Genomic DNA, 17,133 nt, shown 5'->3' with positions numbered 1-17,133 from the left:
GGCTCGTTCAGGAAGCGAGCCGAGGGAAGTGGGGCGGGGCGGCGCTCTCCCAACCGCCTCGGCGTGTGCTCTCAAGGCAGCATGCTGGGAGCGCGTGACGCGGCGCTGAGCGACAGCCGCGCGGGCCAATGGCGGGCGGCTCCCTCCCTCCCTCCACCAATGGGCGCGGGGGGGGTGGGCGGTGCGGCGGCGCGGCCGGGTAGGGTGTGAGAAGTTAGTGGCGCTGCTGCGGTGCCGTGAGGGACGGAGACGCCTGGGCTCGGCGAGCGGCGGCGGCCCCGGATCAGCGCCATGCTCACGGACGGCACCGCCGCCCCCCTCGGCGACGAGGAGCTCGATTCGGTCGCCCCCCGCGCGCCTCCTCCTCCTCCCCCACCCCCCCCTCCTCCTCCTCCTCCTCCTCCTTCTTCTTCTTCTTCTTCTTCCTCCGCCGCCGCCGTCGTCGTTGCCGCCGCCGCCGCTGCCTCAGCCTCAGCTTCTGCCTCAGAGCCGCCCGCCGCGGCCGGGCCGTCCCCGCTGGGGCTGAGGGCCGTGCGCCTCTTCGGGGAGGCCGGGCCCGGCGGGCCGGGAGGCCCCGGAGCGCCTGAGGCCGCCCTCGACTTCAAGCTGGCGGCCGCCGTGCTGCGCAGCGGGGGCGGTGGAAGCGGCGGTGGAGGTGGTGGAGGTGGAGGAGGAGGAGGTGGAGGCGGCTCCGGCAGCGACGAGGACGAGGTGTCCGAGGTGAGCCGGGGCCCGGCCTGCAGCGCGGGGGTCGCGGCCCAGCACCACGCCCCCTCCTCCCGCGCCGCCCCGGGGCCTCGCCGTGGGCGGGAGAGGCCGCAGCGCTGCGGGGCCGAGCGGCCGGGGCCTTCCCCAGGAGAGCGAGGAGGGCCCGGGCCTGGCCCGAGGGGTGGTGGTGGGGGGGGGTGAGGGGGGGGGAAAGGGGCTCGGCTGATCGCCCCCTGGGTGGCTCCGGGCTCCCCTCCGGGCTCTCCTCCGCTGCCTCCCGGCCCGGCCCGGCGCGGCGGGGGAAGGTGTGCGCCGTGCTGCTGCCTCCTGACCTCGGGGAGTGGCTTCCGCTGCAGGGGGGGGGGTGGGGGGGGAGGCGAAGCCGTCTCCGTACCTGGGAGAACAAAGTGGAGGCTCCAAGCCCGCTGCCCGAGGCTCGGGGGGGAGGGAAATGAATCTGCTCGTTCCCCCCACGGATGGGGTTGGGGGGATAGAAATCGTCGCTACCCGGCGGCCTCTCTCCTAAAGGAGTGGTGGAGGGGAATGGAGGGGGCTTTGAGCTCCCAGACCTGCGGGGAGTTTTAAGGGAAGGGGGTGGGAGAGGGGCCGGAGCCTTATCCCGACCCAAACGGGGCTTCATCGGGCAGGTAAAATTGTACCTGGTGCTGCTTTGTGTAACAGGGGCAGAGAAGGCTCTGATTTGCCCCAGCTGCCCACTTATTACACCAAAGGGGGAACCAATGTTCTCGGTCACCTCCTTTAGAAAGAAGAATTAAGGATGCCAGCCACGAGCACAGCCCTTAGCATAGTTTTAGGGGATGTCAGGAGAGAGTGGAAGCGCTTGGAAGCTTGTTGCAGATCCAGAGCTTTGCACTCCCATATGCTTCTGCAGGAGGAGGAAGATGGTAGCCAGTATGAAACGTGCCATTGGAGGGGGGAGCAGGAATGGTTACTTTAGTACATGTCCACATTTATTTTGAGAAAATAGAAGGAGGCAAGCCTACAGTTGTCCTTCTATGTCTAAATTTTCTGCCTCCTGTTGATTATTCTCTTTCACCCAGTCACCCCCAAAGTCTGAACTGCCAGGTCTGAATTAAAAAGTGATTAACCTGATGCAGACCCACTTTTGCACCATATGGTTGCCTGACCAAAGTTAAAACGTGTGGTAACAGCAGGGCGTAGACCTAAACTCAAAACCTAGTGATCATGGAGCTAAAACTTGTGAACATTCCTTAATTGACTGATGTTCCAAGCATATGGTGATACAGGATTGCATGTTCAGGTGCTTTCCTGTTTTGGGAGCTGGAAGGCTTGTTGTAGGGTGAATAGGAGACAATGAACTTATGAATTTCTGCCATCTAGGCTGTTTTTTTTAATGTATGTCCATTCACATTTCAGTATATTCTTGAAGCATGTGCAACGCTAGTTACAGAAACTGGAAAATGATGCGAAATAAACTATTTATTACAGCGCAGTGTCAATGGCACTCTTTGCAAGATGAAAATGGCAGAGTTGTGCTATGATAGCTTATCCCTTTTGAGCCTGCCCTATTATTTAAAGGACTTGAAGATTGAACACTTTAGCTGTTCAGTTGGTCTTTTGACTATTGGCAAGTATTAAGATAGGCCATTATAAATAATGTCTGGGAGGCTAGCACTGAGGTTAAAAAAAAAGGTTTACAAACAGTTGTTAAAGTAAAATTACTTGTTTGAAAAACATGAGAAGAGCTTTCTTACTTAAACCATGTCATCAAAATTAAATTGGAATTAAAACACTTGAAGAGTTCCAGAACATGGTTAGAGGACTTGGACCAATCCCTAGAGCTGAAATTGCAGGGGAGTTCTGGGGTTTTGTGTTTCTGGTTTTGCAGAGTAGTGTGTGGAAGAAATGTGGATGGCAAGAATGTGCCTTGCACATCTGTACAGCCTTGCTAGTTGATGGGGTGTGGTTGTGAGGACCCAAAGTGAATTTTCATTTTTCTTTTCTTGGTATGAGAACTAAAGGAGCACCTGTTGCCAGTGTGGTGTGGGGTTTGGGGGGTGTTTTTTTTTTTTTCTTTTTTTGTTGTTATTTTTCACAGAATATTAGGGATTGGAAGGGACTTGGAAAGATCATCTAATCCAGTCCCCCTGCCGGAGCAGGGGATTTTGTTTGAACAAAGAAAAATTAAACTCTTGGGATGGAACATTACAATTCTTGAACAGCGCTGTTTTGAAAACCTCTCGGCTGTTTGGCCTGTGGTCTTGTGTCATGAGTCACTGAGTTGGGTGTATGGCTTTAGCTACTACCACTGAGTGGAATTAGTGAGAACTGGAAGGGAGAATTAAATAAATAACATGAGCGTTTACCATGCTACCATGATCTGTGCCCTGTTCCTTACTTTTGAAGTCATTAAATAATGGTACAATATTCAGTGACCTGTGCCATGGCTGTGCAGTTTTTGTATCCTTGTATTATTCTGGGGGTGATACGCTGTAACTCATTAAAATGGCAGATTAAGCAGGAAAAAAAAGTAATCAGGGACGTGCAGGAAGAAGAGCATAACAAAGTTTTTATTTAGGGGATGAAAAGAGCAATGTGCTTTTGCTGCTCTTTAAAAAAATATATATATTGCATTTGTTCCTTCAGTTCTTGAAGTAGTTTGCAGTGGGAGTGCGTTGAGTTTATCCTCCTGGTGCAAAGCAGGTAGAGAAAAATGAAGTTTTCTGGTGTCCCAGCTCGCAGCTGGCTGATGGCAGGCACCGGGCAGCTGCTTGGTACGCCAGGGACTGAATCGGGTCCTCTGTGAGCTGTGCGAGGGCTGCAAGGTGAAATTGAAAGGCAGCTATAGGGAATATTTTCTAGACTTACCAGTTAAAACTATCACATGCAAACTGAAACGACTGCAAGCTGAAGCACGTCTTGGGCCAAGGAAGGGGGAGACCAGGAGGCTTTCTGCTACTTCTGGGTAAAATAGAAAGGAAACCATGGTTCTGCTGAAAAACTTTCACCAGGGCTTGTGTTCTGCGAGGCGAGGTGGTTTTCACCTTGTGTGTGTGGTGGCTTCATGGCCTTCTAACCTTGATCAGGACTTGGATGATCAGGACTTGGATGCAGCTTACATGGAATTGAGTTTTGGTGTAATTTTACGCCTGCTATTGCCACTCCGTGTGAATTTTGCTGGCACTTCAAGTGGTGCCAAAGGCATGAGTATCAAGCAGCCTCCTAGATAATGGTTGGGAAGCCTGTAGGTCAGGGTGAAGGCATGCTGTTGGGGCGGTGAGTAATGGTGCGCCTATGCGGAGTTCGCAGGGTCCCTGCCCGAGAGGACTTCCAACCACAGCGTGCGGCTTCTTATCGCCTGCTGGCTCGGCAGAAAGCTGCTATGGAGACATATGGAGTTGAAGCAGGTGATAAATACGGCAGAGTTAGCGCTTGCAGGATTACTGTGTGGTTTGATCTGTTGTAAATCAAGTATGAGAAGCTGCCAAAGGTACCAAAGGACCTCGGAGCTCTGTTTGGTCAGCGGCTCTTGGCCATAACCATCCATGTGGCAACTCCTGCGCTCTGGGATTCGGGGCTTGGAGGCACGCAGTGGCAACGCTACCCACCTCTGGACTCAACTGAGCTCTTGGTTTCTCCTCTCCGGAGCAGGATGCCTGCCTCCACCAGCCTGCCTTACTTAAGCCTGTACCTATTGCATAAGCCTCTGGGGATATTTACATAAAGCATAATTAAAAATCAGACATAACCTCCCTCCTACAGTGAGCAGAATTATTATTCGAATGGCATGCATGCCAGATCAGTTCAGCACTTGGAGTTTTTGTTTGGGGCTTAATTTATTATTATTTTTTTTTCACAAATATTAAGTCTTTTAATTTTTCAGCTGGGTTTTGAATTCAAAGTAAATACTTAAATGGTTTGTTTTAAATTAGCAATGTAATTTATTAAAGGCATGGCTGCGTCAGTGAACTTCTTAAGTGTGGCACTGCTAAAATGGTATTTACAATGTGTCTCTGGCTTTTGAGGTTGATTTAATGCGTATAAATTTTAGTTTCAGTGTGGTTAAAATAATGTAAGGGGCATTTTCTTGACAATAAGGAATAGAAATTCAAAAGGTTGATGCAAATTAGCTTGGATAATATTAGCCAGAAAAGCCTTTTTCTCTGAAAATTTACTAGTTGATGTTTTTATACTATTTTTACTATCTCTTTCAAAGTTTGGGAAGTAAGAGATGGAACAAGATGGAAAAAATTCTTCTAGAATTACTCATTGATTAAAAAACATCAAGGGATAATGGGGTCAGGTTCCCAAAAGTATTTATTTAGATCCTTAATGTTGCAGGTAGCTGGTCGGTGGGGTTCATTCCTGTCCAACCTTTTAGGCATCTAATTCTTGAGAAATCCTGAGAAGTATCTGAGATACTTTGGAAGTCTGGCCTGAGGTAGCCAGAAACAATCTGTCTAGTTGTAGCCAGGACTTCATGTTCAATAACACTTCCAAACAAACTGCTTTCTAATTTTTTTTTTTGTAGAATCCTGGTTTTCCTCTCGTGCAGCTTGACCCAGTTGAATACGTGACCTAAAATAAATATCGTCAACCTTTTTCTAATGATAGGTATAGACAGCAAAGATGTGAAATCCTACTATATAATTATAGAAGCATGCAGGACATCCCCTTGGTAAGGAAAAACTTACCAAATTTAGCAGAACATCTCTAGTTAGTTACAAATTTGCACATAGGTTTCACTGGTTACTGTCTGGGGGTGCACAGGGTTCCTTTAGGCTTCAATGCACAACAGATTACAGCTGGCAAATGAAGAATTGTCATGTTCTGATTCAAATTGGGGCAACCCAGCAGCTCTCCTCTGAAATTGATGCTGGGATGCTCTCTCCTCTCTTCTCCTGTCCTCATCTCAGAGGAATCTGAGCAGCAGGATGATGCTGCTGCCGCATTGTCCTGTGTTGAGAGGTCGAGCCCTTCCCGGGATACTCCCTTAAGAAAAGGCGAGGTGAAACGTAAAGGCACTCCTTTCTTCTGTGCGTACACGTGGCCTGGCCTTTAGAGCTGTGAGCAGCTCTGTTACTGGCTTGGCGTGCTTGTGGAGGGAGTTGAGGCTGGGTTTTTGCCCCTGCAGGTGAGGAGACTGCGTGGCTTTGATCTGAGGAGGTCACTCTGAGTTCTTGTGACATCTGTGAAGATACTTCAGAAGTATTGAGCTGTTGTTGCCAGGGGAGGAGACATGACTGAAACTGAGGAGAGTCTGACATGAAAAAGACAACTTTCTCAGGCTTGTTTCACCCTTAAAACTTCATCGAGCAAGAAAAGGAACTTCTGCATCTTGTCTGAGGGCTCCGCAGAGCTCAGTGCCAGCTAAGTTCTGAAACCTTGGCCTTCAGTAGGGTGCTTCAGTGTTGCCTCTGGATCCTTGCAGATGTGTGGATCCAGCCAATGCACACATTGCAAATAACCACCTAAAGTCCACCTTAAAGCTCACATCTCTCACTGAAACGTCCCTTAATGGAAGAGTTCAGAAATCAGTGGTTTGGTCAAGGCTCATTTCAAGGTTCGTTTTTTTTTCCTCTCCTGGTAACCACCCCTCTCTGGTTGTTGTGAAGGTGCAGAGGTTTCATTTTGCTTGTTTTTGGAGAAATGCTGAGCAAGTGATATTAATGGAAGAAATGCACCATATCACAGCATGTTGTCTTCCTTTTACTCTTGCAGCTCATTACCTAATGTTAAAAAAATATTGATTCTTTGACACTTTAGCAGATTTTTTAATCAAAATATTTAAAAACTTTCTCACATTTTTGCAGTGTTCCGCATCTTATGTTCTGATGCATATCGGAAGCACCAAAAATATAAATAGAAGAATTGGTCCTGTACTAGATCTTGTCATTTCTTGATTTCTTTTTTTTTTATGGTTGATATCACTCATTTATTTCTTGCCTTTTTCTTTTGGGAGGAGGTTATGCAGATTTTTTTTCCAACTTCTTTTCATCTTTAGCTCTTCTAAAGCATCCCCAGCCTAGAAGTCCTAGACTGAGTAGAGTTCCTCATGGTCGAGTTACTGTGTTGTGTTTTTCGGAGCGCTGGTATTGAGTGAGAGTGAACATGTGTGGCTGTTCTGTCCAGGAGTGATTTTGAAAGTTCCTGAACTGGATACCAGTCCACAGGAAGGATGGATCCCTATTTGTCAAGTTAAAAGATTTCTAATAAACTAAGAGGTTCTTCTAGGAAAGCCCTGACCTCTGTTGAACTCTTTCCTTTCCAAATCCACAAATAAAGCCAATGGTTTCACGTGGCTGACAGGTAATAAATCCATCCTATTTCAAACCAAGGGAAAAAGGGGAGATCAGCTTTTAGGGCTGAATGCCCTGTCTTTGAGCCACGGTCTGTGATCATGGCAGCTTCAGAGCATCATCTGTTGTGAGTGTGTGGTCGTCCTCAGTGTGACAACATAGCAAGGGGGAAAGGGAGTCTGGGAAAAGGATGCTTAAAGTTTTGGATTTTGTAGTTTAACCTCAATGCTGTATATGGAATGTTTTAGTTCTTTTTGCTAAAATAGTTAACTTTAAAGCCCTTCTACTGCTGCATCTGGAGTTTTCATTCAAGCCTATTCTAGATAGGGGTCTCTGCTGTGTTATTCAGTATGATGGGTTTTAAAATGGTTCACCGATGGATTAGTAGGTACAGTTTGTTTTTTTTTGCTGGTTTTTCAATAGTAGAGGACACACCAGCTTGTTTATGCAGGCGTTGGAAAAAATATCTGCCACTACCCTCAGCTCTGAGAATGGTAGAAAGCCCAGCTGGATTTTCAGTTTGGTATGAGGCTCTAGATTAGCTAAAATTTAGTCACGTTAACTAGTGAGGCCTCTCTCTGTATGTGAGAGAAGTTGAAATGGGAACGGATTATCGAAGTATTAGAGCAGGCTGCATTCATCAGCTCCACGTGTATGATTTTGAGCACTGGAAAACTGCGTGTCCCTTTGGATTGGTGAGAGGCGTGAAGAGGTCACCTCCAGGTTAGTTAAGCTGTTGTTATTGAGGCTGTGCATTGGCATGAGAGGTGCTTCCCAAGGAGATGGCTTACAGTACTTGCCATCTCAGTGGGCGTGGGCTTTTGCATCAGCAACCACGTGCATTTGTTCATCCTCTGAAGTTTCTGTCACTTGATGAAAGCCCAGGCATGAAGATGCTCGAGCAGAGATCCCGCCCCAAAAGCCCTGGTTACGTTGAAACAAGAAGGATCTTGATGCCTGTAAGTTTTATGTTCCTTAAGTCAGGACATGGACTAACAGCTGCTGTTCCTCAGGTTGAGATGAGGAAAGAAGGGCTATTTCTACAGGTCTGCCAGAAAGAATAGGTGATAGGAGGGAATCTTAAAGCAAGTAGATGCAAAGGGACACCGAAAACGTGATTTAGGGTGAGCTGAGACAGAATACACGAAAACAGGTAGTGTTTAGTGTAGATGATGCTGATTTTAGATGGTAAACTCTACTGGGCTCCCTTTGGTGGTCTTCAGTGAAGCCAGTACAGGTCATGAACAGGCAGGCAGTTCAGGAACATTAACGTGAATTTTGGATAACTTCTTTGTCAGTTCCAGTTCTGTAAATGGCAGTTCCTTGTCATAAGATAATATTTTATTATAAATTAGGAAAACCTAGTTATTTTGTTTCTACTTACCAGGCTTTGAATATCTGGTGGCTGCAGGTTAGTTTTTAATGGTTGTGTTTTGTTTTTGTAAAAATGAGTGAAATAACTGGTGTTTTCTGCTCTGCTATACAGAGAAGGTTTTGTAATGCTGTCTGCCTCTTGTAACAAGAGGCTGCAATCTGTGTTCTGTGGCTTAGTTTTTTGTGAGGGTTAACTAGGGGTACGGTCGTGTCTTGGGTTTGTTCTTGAATGGTGTTTTAACAAAAATGAATTGCAGATTTCTAGTTTGTGGAAGAACTGTAAATCACAGCTTTGTCTTTTAGACAAAAAAATCTAATGTCCATTTTTTGCTTAGGAGATAAATTTGCTACTTACCTAGAATGGTTAAATTTATGTGAACCTTGATGACCGGCATTTTATTGTGATTGCCTGCTTTTGCATTTTCTATTAGTATTAGCATGAGGAAATTGAAACCCTAGGATTAACAATCTCTAACACTGGAGAGTAGTCCCATAAAACATTAATTCCGAGTTATTACTTTATCTGCATGTTTCAACTACTAGCCATGGTCTTCAGAGCTGACTGCTTGCTTTGGGTGCTTGGCTTGAGATCCTCTGGTTGAGAAGCTGCCTGGGGAATATCAGGCCCGTCTTACTGCTGATGCAGCACCTATCGTGACTAAAGTCAGCTTCTGAAATCAGAAATTAATACTGACATCAGTTCCAGTGTGTGTGCCGGCACATCAAGGACATACCCCACAGGTCTATGTGTGACTGTCGGGTGTCTGTGCCGTGCTGTGTGTGTGGCAGTCCCTTCCTTTGTCTCTAGTGACAGACCATAAAGTTAGCATCGTGTCCATCTCTGTGTCACATATCTAGCAGTGTTTGCAAAATCAGCTGGTATTTTGAAAGAGGCTTATTACAACCCAGCTCCTCTAGCTGCTCGTTTCATTTTGAACACAAGCCAGCAGTGTGCCCAGGTGGCCAAGAAGGCCAACAGCATCCTGGTTGTGTCAGTAGTGCAGCCAGCAGGGCCAGGGAGGTGATCGTCCCCTTGTGCTCTGCTCTGGTGAGGCCGCACCTCGAGTGCTGTGTTCAGCTTTGGGCCCCTCACTACAGGAAGGACATTGAGGTCCTGGAGCATGTCCAGAGGAGGGCTACGAAGCTGGGGAAGGGCCTGGAACAGAAGTCTTATGAGGAGTGGCTGAGGGCACTGGGGTTGTTTGGTCTGGAGAAGAGGAGGCTCAGGGCAGACCTCATTGCTCTCTACAACCACCTGAGAGGAAGGGGTGGGGGGCTGGGGTCAGCCTCTTCTCACAGGTAACCAGTGATAGGGTAGAGGGAATGGCCTCAAGGGGGGCCAGGGGAGGTTTAGGTTGGAAATGAGAAGGCATTTCTGCTCAGAAACAGCAGTCAGGCACTGGCATGGGTTGCCCAGGGAGGTGGTGGAGTCGCCGTCCCTGGGGGTGTTTAAGGTTGGACGTGGTGCCTGGGGACATGGTTTAGTGGGTGACATTGGTGGGGGGGGATGGTTGGACCAGATGATCTTGGAGGTCTTTGCCAACCTTAATGATTCTATGATTATCCGATAATTGCTTAATATATATCAGAATAAAGCTGTCTTTTTAGATAACCCAGCCTCATTGTAGTCAACTTGATGTTGTATTTGGAGCTGAATAGAAGATGATCTGTTGGAGATCAATAGATCGTAGTGACTTATATTTTGAGCTTTTTTTTTTTTTTTTTTTTTTTAGTTGGAGAAACTGTCTTTAGGAATTCAGTTCAAGCCTACCAGCGGGGGTATATGTCCTTAATTATGGCTGTATTGTTATTTATGGTGATTACTTGATGTTCTTATTCTTATGTGCTGACTCTGAAGTACTTTGAGAGAAAGAAAAGAAGCATTTCAAAGTGCCAAGAACACTAGAGTGCTGAGGTCCCACTGAAAAGTTTGGTGAAAACACCCATGTTCCTGTATGTTCTCCTCCACTTTTACCTGTTCTCTAGAAAATGAAACAGTAATGGCAGGATTATACCATAATGTAGGTGTAAAAATACTTGGCTGATATTGCTGGGTTCTAGGGAAGCAGTGTTGAAAGGTACTTCGTAAAGTAAGCCCAAACCAGAGCTCTCACTGGTATGAAGCCGGGGATGTGGCAGTGTTCTCGAGTGCCACGCAAGTAACAGTCCTTCCCTTTGCTTTCTCCTTGGGTTGATCATTTTGAGTAGTGTTGAAGGTGACATTCTTTAAAAGTGGAATTCGGAGGGGCTCCACGCCAAATTTGAAATAGAAACTCATTTACAGTATTAACTTAGTTTTATCACAGAATATTAGGGGTTGGAAGGGACCTTGGAAGATCACCCAGTCCAATCCCCGTGCCGGAGCAGGAACACCTCGATCAGGTCACACAGGAACGTGTCCAGGAGGGTTTTGAAAGTCTCCAGAGAAGGAGACTCCACAACCCCCTGGGCAGCCTGGCCCAATGCTCTCTCACCCCCACTGTTAAAAAACTTTGTCTCACATTGAAGCAGAACCTCTGATGTTCCAGCTTACACCCACTGCCCCTTGTCCTGTCATTGGGTGTCACCGAGAAGAGCCTGGCTCCATCCACCTGACACTCGCCCTGATGTGATACCTGCTGTCCTATCGGTACTCCCAAAAACTCTTTAAAGTAGGAATGATGAAATAGTAGTCAGATACTGGCCTTCAGTGCAATAAAGAACATGGCAGTGTAAAGTCAGAGGTAGGATTTATCAAAGAAAAAATATATTTTAGTGTAGTTCTAATAGAGCAGAGTACACTAATTATGGAATACCAGTAGTTTAAATACAGCTGATCTATTTCCATTTTGTAACTTTGAACTTCCAGCCTAACACACAGGCCTGCATTAACCCTGAGGAAGCCCGGGTCCCTCTGTGTGTTAAGACCCATTTGAGACTTGTCCAAATGGAATTGTCACAGAAATAATTAGGAAGATACAGAAGAGAAAATAATTTCCAATTTCTAATGCAGAAGAGAAAATTGGGTAGCAGCTCATTTGCATTGTGATGTTGCTTAGGAGCCCCAGTCACGATGCTCGACTCCTTGGTGTTGTAGGCACTGCAGATGCAGTGCAGGGATGCCTGTTACCCCACTAGTGCTCATTGTTCAGAGTGTATCTGGACGACTCAAGTTCAGGGATGTGATTTCACAGCATCTTTCTCTTACACTTTTCATAAAGATACTCCTGGTAATTTGGCACAGAAGCTGCAGCAGGAGGAGGAAAGAACAGCGCTGGTACAGCTAGAAGAGGAAGCTTTTCCAGTCTGTGGAGCCTGTGTCAGGAACAGGCTATTGGTGAACAGTCCAGGCTAGTCTGGAAAAAGTTCTTTTGTCTGTAACCAGCAGCTTGGCTCTTGTTGGCATAGAAATACCTTTTTTTTTTCTTTTATTTTTTAAAGAAAAAAAAAGTAAGTTCAATGTAGTGTAGATCAGCTTAGGTTTGGTATTAGAAATCTAATCCCAATTCTATAGGTCATTGCCAATTTTATAAGAATTGCTGGTGTTATTTTGGATGTTAGTGCTTGCGAAGTTGCCTGTGTATGCCCCTGACCTGAGGTGAACTCTATCATGGTATTAAGGTATAAATACTGATGTACTTCAGTCCGAAGATCTGTGAATGTGGCTGTTACCGAGTGAGCCACCAGGAGTGTAACTGGATCTGCAGAGCTGTGAGATCGCTGCAGTCTTTGGCAGGGCTTCAGGAAAGCTCCATCAGTGCTCTGGCTGGATGTGAAGGATCACAGTACGGTGAATTGCCCTGATGTTTAGGGCCCTGTCCTCAGGTCCCACCCAGCTAGCAGCTTGCGATGCCTTTTGGAGTTTTCGATTGGGAATTATTGCTAGCTGTAAGTAGTTTGGGAATTAGGCTGACATGTTGAATCCATGTATTCCTAATGAGTCTTTCCAAATAAGATGCTTATCAACCACTGCTGGCCAAAGCAGCTCAAAAAATAATCCCCAAATAGTGCAGTGACCAGGGACTATCAGTTTGCTTACAGATCTCATCAGGGTAAAGTGAGATATCTAAATTTTGCAACACAAGCATTATGCAAAGTCTTCCTGGAATTTGTTTGGTGGTGGTTTTTTTTTTTTTTTTCCTGTTTAAATAAATTTTAAATTTGTTGGATATATTTGGTGCCATTTGGTGGTGGTGATGTAACCGTCACAGGTCACTCTCATTCACAAGTTGAGGTCGTTTCTTACTCTGCTGATAGCGATGAAGTATCCAGCTGTGCATCCTCCTCCGTAGCCATGCCTGAGTGGGAAACCCTGTCCATGTACAGAACCATCACTTGTTCTGACATGGAAATTCATTGAAACCCATTTTGAAAGATTGGCAGTGGCACAGTTGCTTAACCAGGTTGTGGATTTTCACGCTCTTTGTAGCCACAACACAAATATATACATTGTTAAACATGGGAAAAAAGAAAAATCAAAACTGGAGAATAATGAAGTACCCTGAAGCACTCCTGTATGCAGGCGTCAGCTTCTCCACAAGTTATCTTTGCATCAGCCCTTACGCCAGCAAGGAGTCCTTAAACTGAACAGAAACTGAAAGTTGAGTTCTGCAGAGGGGAGTCCTGGCGTACGAATACCTTTTGCCGTGTGTCATAAGCCCTTCTTTGTTTGTAGTAAAAGTGCGCACCCCTGGTTCAGGTCACTGCTTCTCTGCTTTTGTAACTCTCAGCTCTTTCTCACAGTGAAACAATACCCTTTAGTTTTAGGGCTGTTGTATCTCGTTTGGACTGAACTATAAGTCTTGCTGCTTAAAGCCCTGAGTCATAGCCTGCTGTCTTACCTTGAATGTTCGTGTGTTGGCACGCGAAGTACAGTACCTTTAAGTTAGCCAATATTAGGGAGATCCCCTGAGATGAGGAACTGGTGATCTGTATTCCTGAAGGCTACTCTTCCCCCCCTTCTCCCATGAATACAATTCATTGTATTCCTGTGTTAATGTTGCATTTCACTGGACTAATGATGATGGCATTGGAGGCTAGGGGAAAAAGTTAAAAACGTTCACATAGCAAAAAGAAATTAACAGTTGCTTTTGAGGGCGGTGTTACATGTAGGCCTCCAGACCCACAGCATCCTTCATGCAGTAGGGCACTTCAATTAATTTGTAGATGGCCTAATCTGGGTTTTTGGAGCATTAAGGCGGTGTGTGATCTTATTGAATATGGTGGTAGGTTACCACCGGCATGGGAAAACTAGGGGAAAATAAGAAAAACGAAAATGAGGTTGGGACGTGAAGTTAGAAAGGACAGAAATCTGTCTCATTTCTAAGGGATGCTGGAGGCACCAGTAGCCTTGAGTGGGTAATTTCTGGTTGAGATAGGGTCCGTGTCTTCATTTTAAAATATTGCTGAGGATAGAGGGAGTTATGCCTGAACTTGAGACAGATTCTGAAATGTAGTTGTGCTCTCATTAGCGTATGAGTCAGGTATCCTCCTTGTTTATTCTGGCAAGCTGTCCTTAAAGCACAGTGTGTTGTGTTGAGTAATTCCGTGAGCTTGTGTTTTGAGATGACGTGGACCAGTGGTGGGACAGCATTATTGCTACTTAGTTGGAATACCTGCTTGCTTAATTGTCCTACCGATCTGTTCTTGTCTAGGAAACACTGATGGCAGGTTTGAAGTGTCGGTGCGGGAACAGATGTTGTGGTTTGAGTTGTAGTTGGCTGTCTTCTTTTCTACTCAAAACAAACAAAATCCCTGCGCTGCATTAGCTGAAGTCCCTTTCAAAAGGGAACTGAAAAGTGCTTTAGGAAATCTTTCAGTCCCTCCCTGGCTCTCAGGTAGTAACGACTTCGGTGTGGCTGAACCTGATAGCTGCTGTTTGTTCATGATAGGCAGACCCCTGGTGACAGAGGTGCTCCAGCCTCTTGTAGCAGTCCGTTCTGGTGGTTAACAGTGCAAACATCCATAACATTTTTCTGGTGTTTAATCTGAGCGGCCCTTGCTGTAGCTTCAGCTCTTGTTAATTAAGCTGTTGATGTGCTGCTTCTCATGCTGAGTTTTTTCTTTTGTGATTTCATCAGCTACTTTTTCAGTGAGTTGACCAAATCGCTTCTAAGGTTCTGTCCAATAATCTGTACAGTAAAGCCATTACCATGATAGTACAGTTAAGTTATTCCTTGGACTTTATAATATTTTATGTTTATTATAAAATGTCAAAAATTGTAAAATTGTTTTTTCTTTGATTTCACAAACAGGTTGAATCGTTTATTTTGGACCAAGAAGATCTTGATAACCCAGTACTTAAAACCACATCGGAGTTGTTCTTATCGAGTGCTGCAGAAGGTGCAGACTTGAGAACTGTGGATCCAGAAACACAAGCAAGACTAGAAGCCTTACTGGAGGCAGCAGGTACTTTACGTGTTTATTTTTTTTCTGAAGCCAACTTGCACACAGATCTGGCAACCTGTAAATTTTGACCCTAGTAAAGTGTTCACGAGTCTGGAAGTTTACTGTGATGATGAAGAGCTGAGAATAACAATAAGCTCATAGTTCTTGCAGGTGTCGAGGGTTGCTTAGCTCACTGTTTCTGTGAGCATAAGGTTAGAAAAGTTTGTTTGAAGTTAAGTGGTATTTCACTGATCAGGGAAGATGACATGTTACCAGAGGGAGGGTTACAGGGGAAAAGATGGAAGGAAGTAGACATGCTAAAATCATATTTTTCTTTATGCTGCTTTTGTCAATATATAATTATTAATTCAGTACTTCAGAAATTCCTGCCTATGGCAGGGAGGTTGGAACTAGATGACCTTTAAGGTCCCTTCCAACCCAAGCCATTCTATGATTCTATTCTATGAAATTCCCAGGTGAAATACTAGTTTTTATTTTGACTTGCATAAAAATCTTTCTCTGTTCTGTAGTTTTGAGATATGGCTGTTGGAAAATGCATACTTACTGCTCCCGTTACGGAACCAGACTAGATAAACACGGTGCCACCACATTTGTTACTTTTATGATGAAAGCTTGACAAACTAAAATTTTGTAAATTTTGTGGCTCAGATACTTGCAATGAAATAGGAAATCACATCTTTTTCAAAATTCCAAGGAAAAAACACCCTGCTTTGAGGAAAAAAAAAAAAAAGTTAGATCATTGAGTGCATACTGAGACTAGTAGTCTTGTGCTGAAGTTGGAGTTTTCAGGCATTAGCTTTGAACACCCTTTAGGGGTAGATAAAATATATTTGTAGGTGTTAAGCTATCTACGGTGTTAAAGGAGAATTTTGATCTGAGGAAGCAAAGTTTGAGAAGTGGGCCTGCATGAACCTAATGAGGTTCCACAAGGCCAAGTGCAAGGTGCTGCACCTGGGTCGGGGCAATCCCAGCCATGAGGACAGACTGGGAGAAAACTCATGGAGAGCAGCCTGGCAGAGAAAGACCTGGGGGTTCTGGTGGGTGAAAACCTTGACATAAGTCAGCAGTGTGTGCTTGCAGCCTGGAAGGCCAACTGCAACCTGGGCCGCGTCAACAGAGGAGTGGCTGAGAGGTGGAGGGAGGTGATGGTCCCCATCTGCTCTGCCCTCCTGAGGCTTCACCTGTAGTCCTGCATCCAGGTCTGGGGCCCCCAGCACGAGAAAGAAGTGTGTCTGTTAGAGGGAGTGCAGAGGAGGGCCAGGAAGTTGAATCAGAGAGCTGGAGCACCTCTAATACGAGGGAAGACTGAGAGATAGGGGAAGATTCAGCCTGAAGAAGAGAAGGCTAAGGGGTGACCTCATTGCAACTTTTCATTACTTAAAGAGGACTTATAAAAAAGATGGAAAGCAACTTTTTCCTTGGTCAGATAATGATAGGACAAGGGGAACGGTTTTAAACCAAAAGAGGGGAGATTTAGATTAGATACTAGGAGGAAATTCTTCGGTCAGAGGGTGGTGAGGTGCTGGAACAGGTTGCCCGGAGAACCTGTGGATGCCCCAACCCTGGAGGTGTTCAAGACAGGGTTGGATGAGGCCCTGGGCAACCTGATCTAGTGGGTGGCATCCCTGCTCATGGCAGGGGGATTGGAACAAGATGATCTTTAAGGTCCCTCCCAACCTGAGATGTTCTATGAAAGGGGGCAGGGGACTTATTTTGGTCTCTTTGCATTTTGAATGTTAAAAAAGAAGAGTACAGCCTTTGTCAGCAGAAAATTGCAGCACCTTAATGATGGATCTCTGAATTTAATCTAACTGAATGTAGTTCTTGTGGACCAAACTTTGCTTTGCAGGAAAAATAGAATGTATCTGGAATTCTCTGAAAACTCAAATTTAAATAGTTCGATCTGTTGCAGTTCTCAGGTACCTAATGACTGATATGGCCAAAAGCCTATTGCTAGCCTTATAAATTGTCAGTGAAGATGTCTGATGGCTAGTGTTATGAGGTACTGGTCTCTGAGGTGTGTGTTTCCATCTAGGTTTGCAGTGTTTGAAATGAGTTCACAGTATATAATAAATCTAGGATGTACCATTGCTGCTTATAATGTCTGTGAGAATGCTTTCTTCAGGTTTCTAAATAGCAGTTTGCCACTTGTCCTCTGGATTAGCTAATTTGTGTTTAATCTAAGATTCCTATGCTTTGATTTCCTCTTGTGCTTGGAGTGGAGATGTAGAAAATGGACAAAGCAGAATCTGGAAAGAAGAACAAGCCTGTTGGAGGGCTTTTGTTTGTTAGCTCCATCTCCTCTAAAAAGATCGGATGAAATTAATGCCTCTTGATTAATTTTTGTGGCTGAAAGATTAAAAATGCTTGGGAGAAAGTTCCC

The 17,133-nt window shown here is 45.5% G+C and overlaps 1 protein-coding gene across 16 annotated transcripts in view; it reads left to right on the top strand.

The window, feature by feature from the left end:
* The first annotated feature begins 151 nt into the window (after positions 1-151).
* Positions 152-17,133, top strand: part of ANKHD1 (ankyrin repeat and KH domain containing 1) — a 114,017-nt gene continuing 97,035 nt past the window's right edge. For 10 of the 16 annotated variants that reach the window (XM_068698633.1, XM_068698641.1, XM_068698635.1 and 7 more), the window contains exons 1-2: positions 161-720; positions 14,597-14,750. In XM_068698633.1, the coding sequence (XP_068554734.1) occupies positions 292-720; positions 14,597-14,750 (583 nt within the window). In that variant the 5' untranslated portion in view covers positions 161-291. Of the gene's footprint in view, positions 721-14,596; positions 14,751-17,133 lie in introns of all 16 variants that reach the window. The other 6 variants (XM_068698634.1, XM_068698629.1, XM_068698630.1 and 3 more) reach the window with 3 other exon arrangements.

This window comes from Anas acuta, chromosome 14, assembly GCF_963932015.1.
Source record: "Anas acuta chromosome 14, bAnaAcu1.1, whole genome shotgun sequence".
In the NCBI taxonomy this organism is placed as follows: Eukaryota; Metazoa; Chordata; class Aves; order Anseriformes; family Anatidae; genus Anas; species Anas acuta.
The sequence above is the reverse complement of the archived record's forward strand: the minus strand, read 5'-3'. Positions and strand labels throughout refer to the sequence as shown.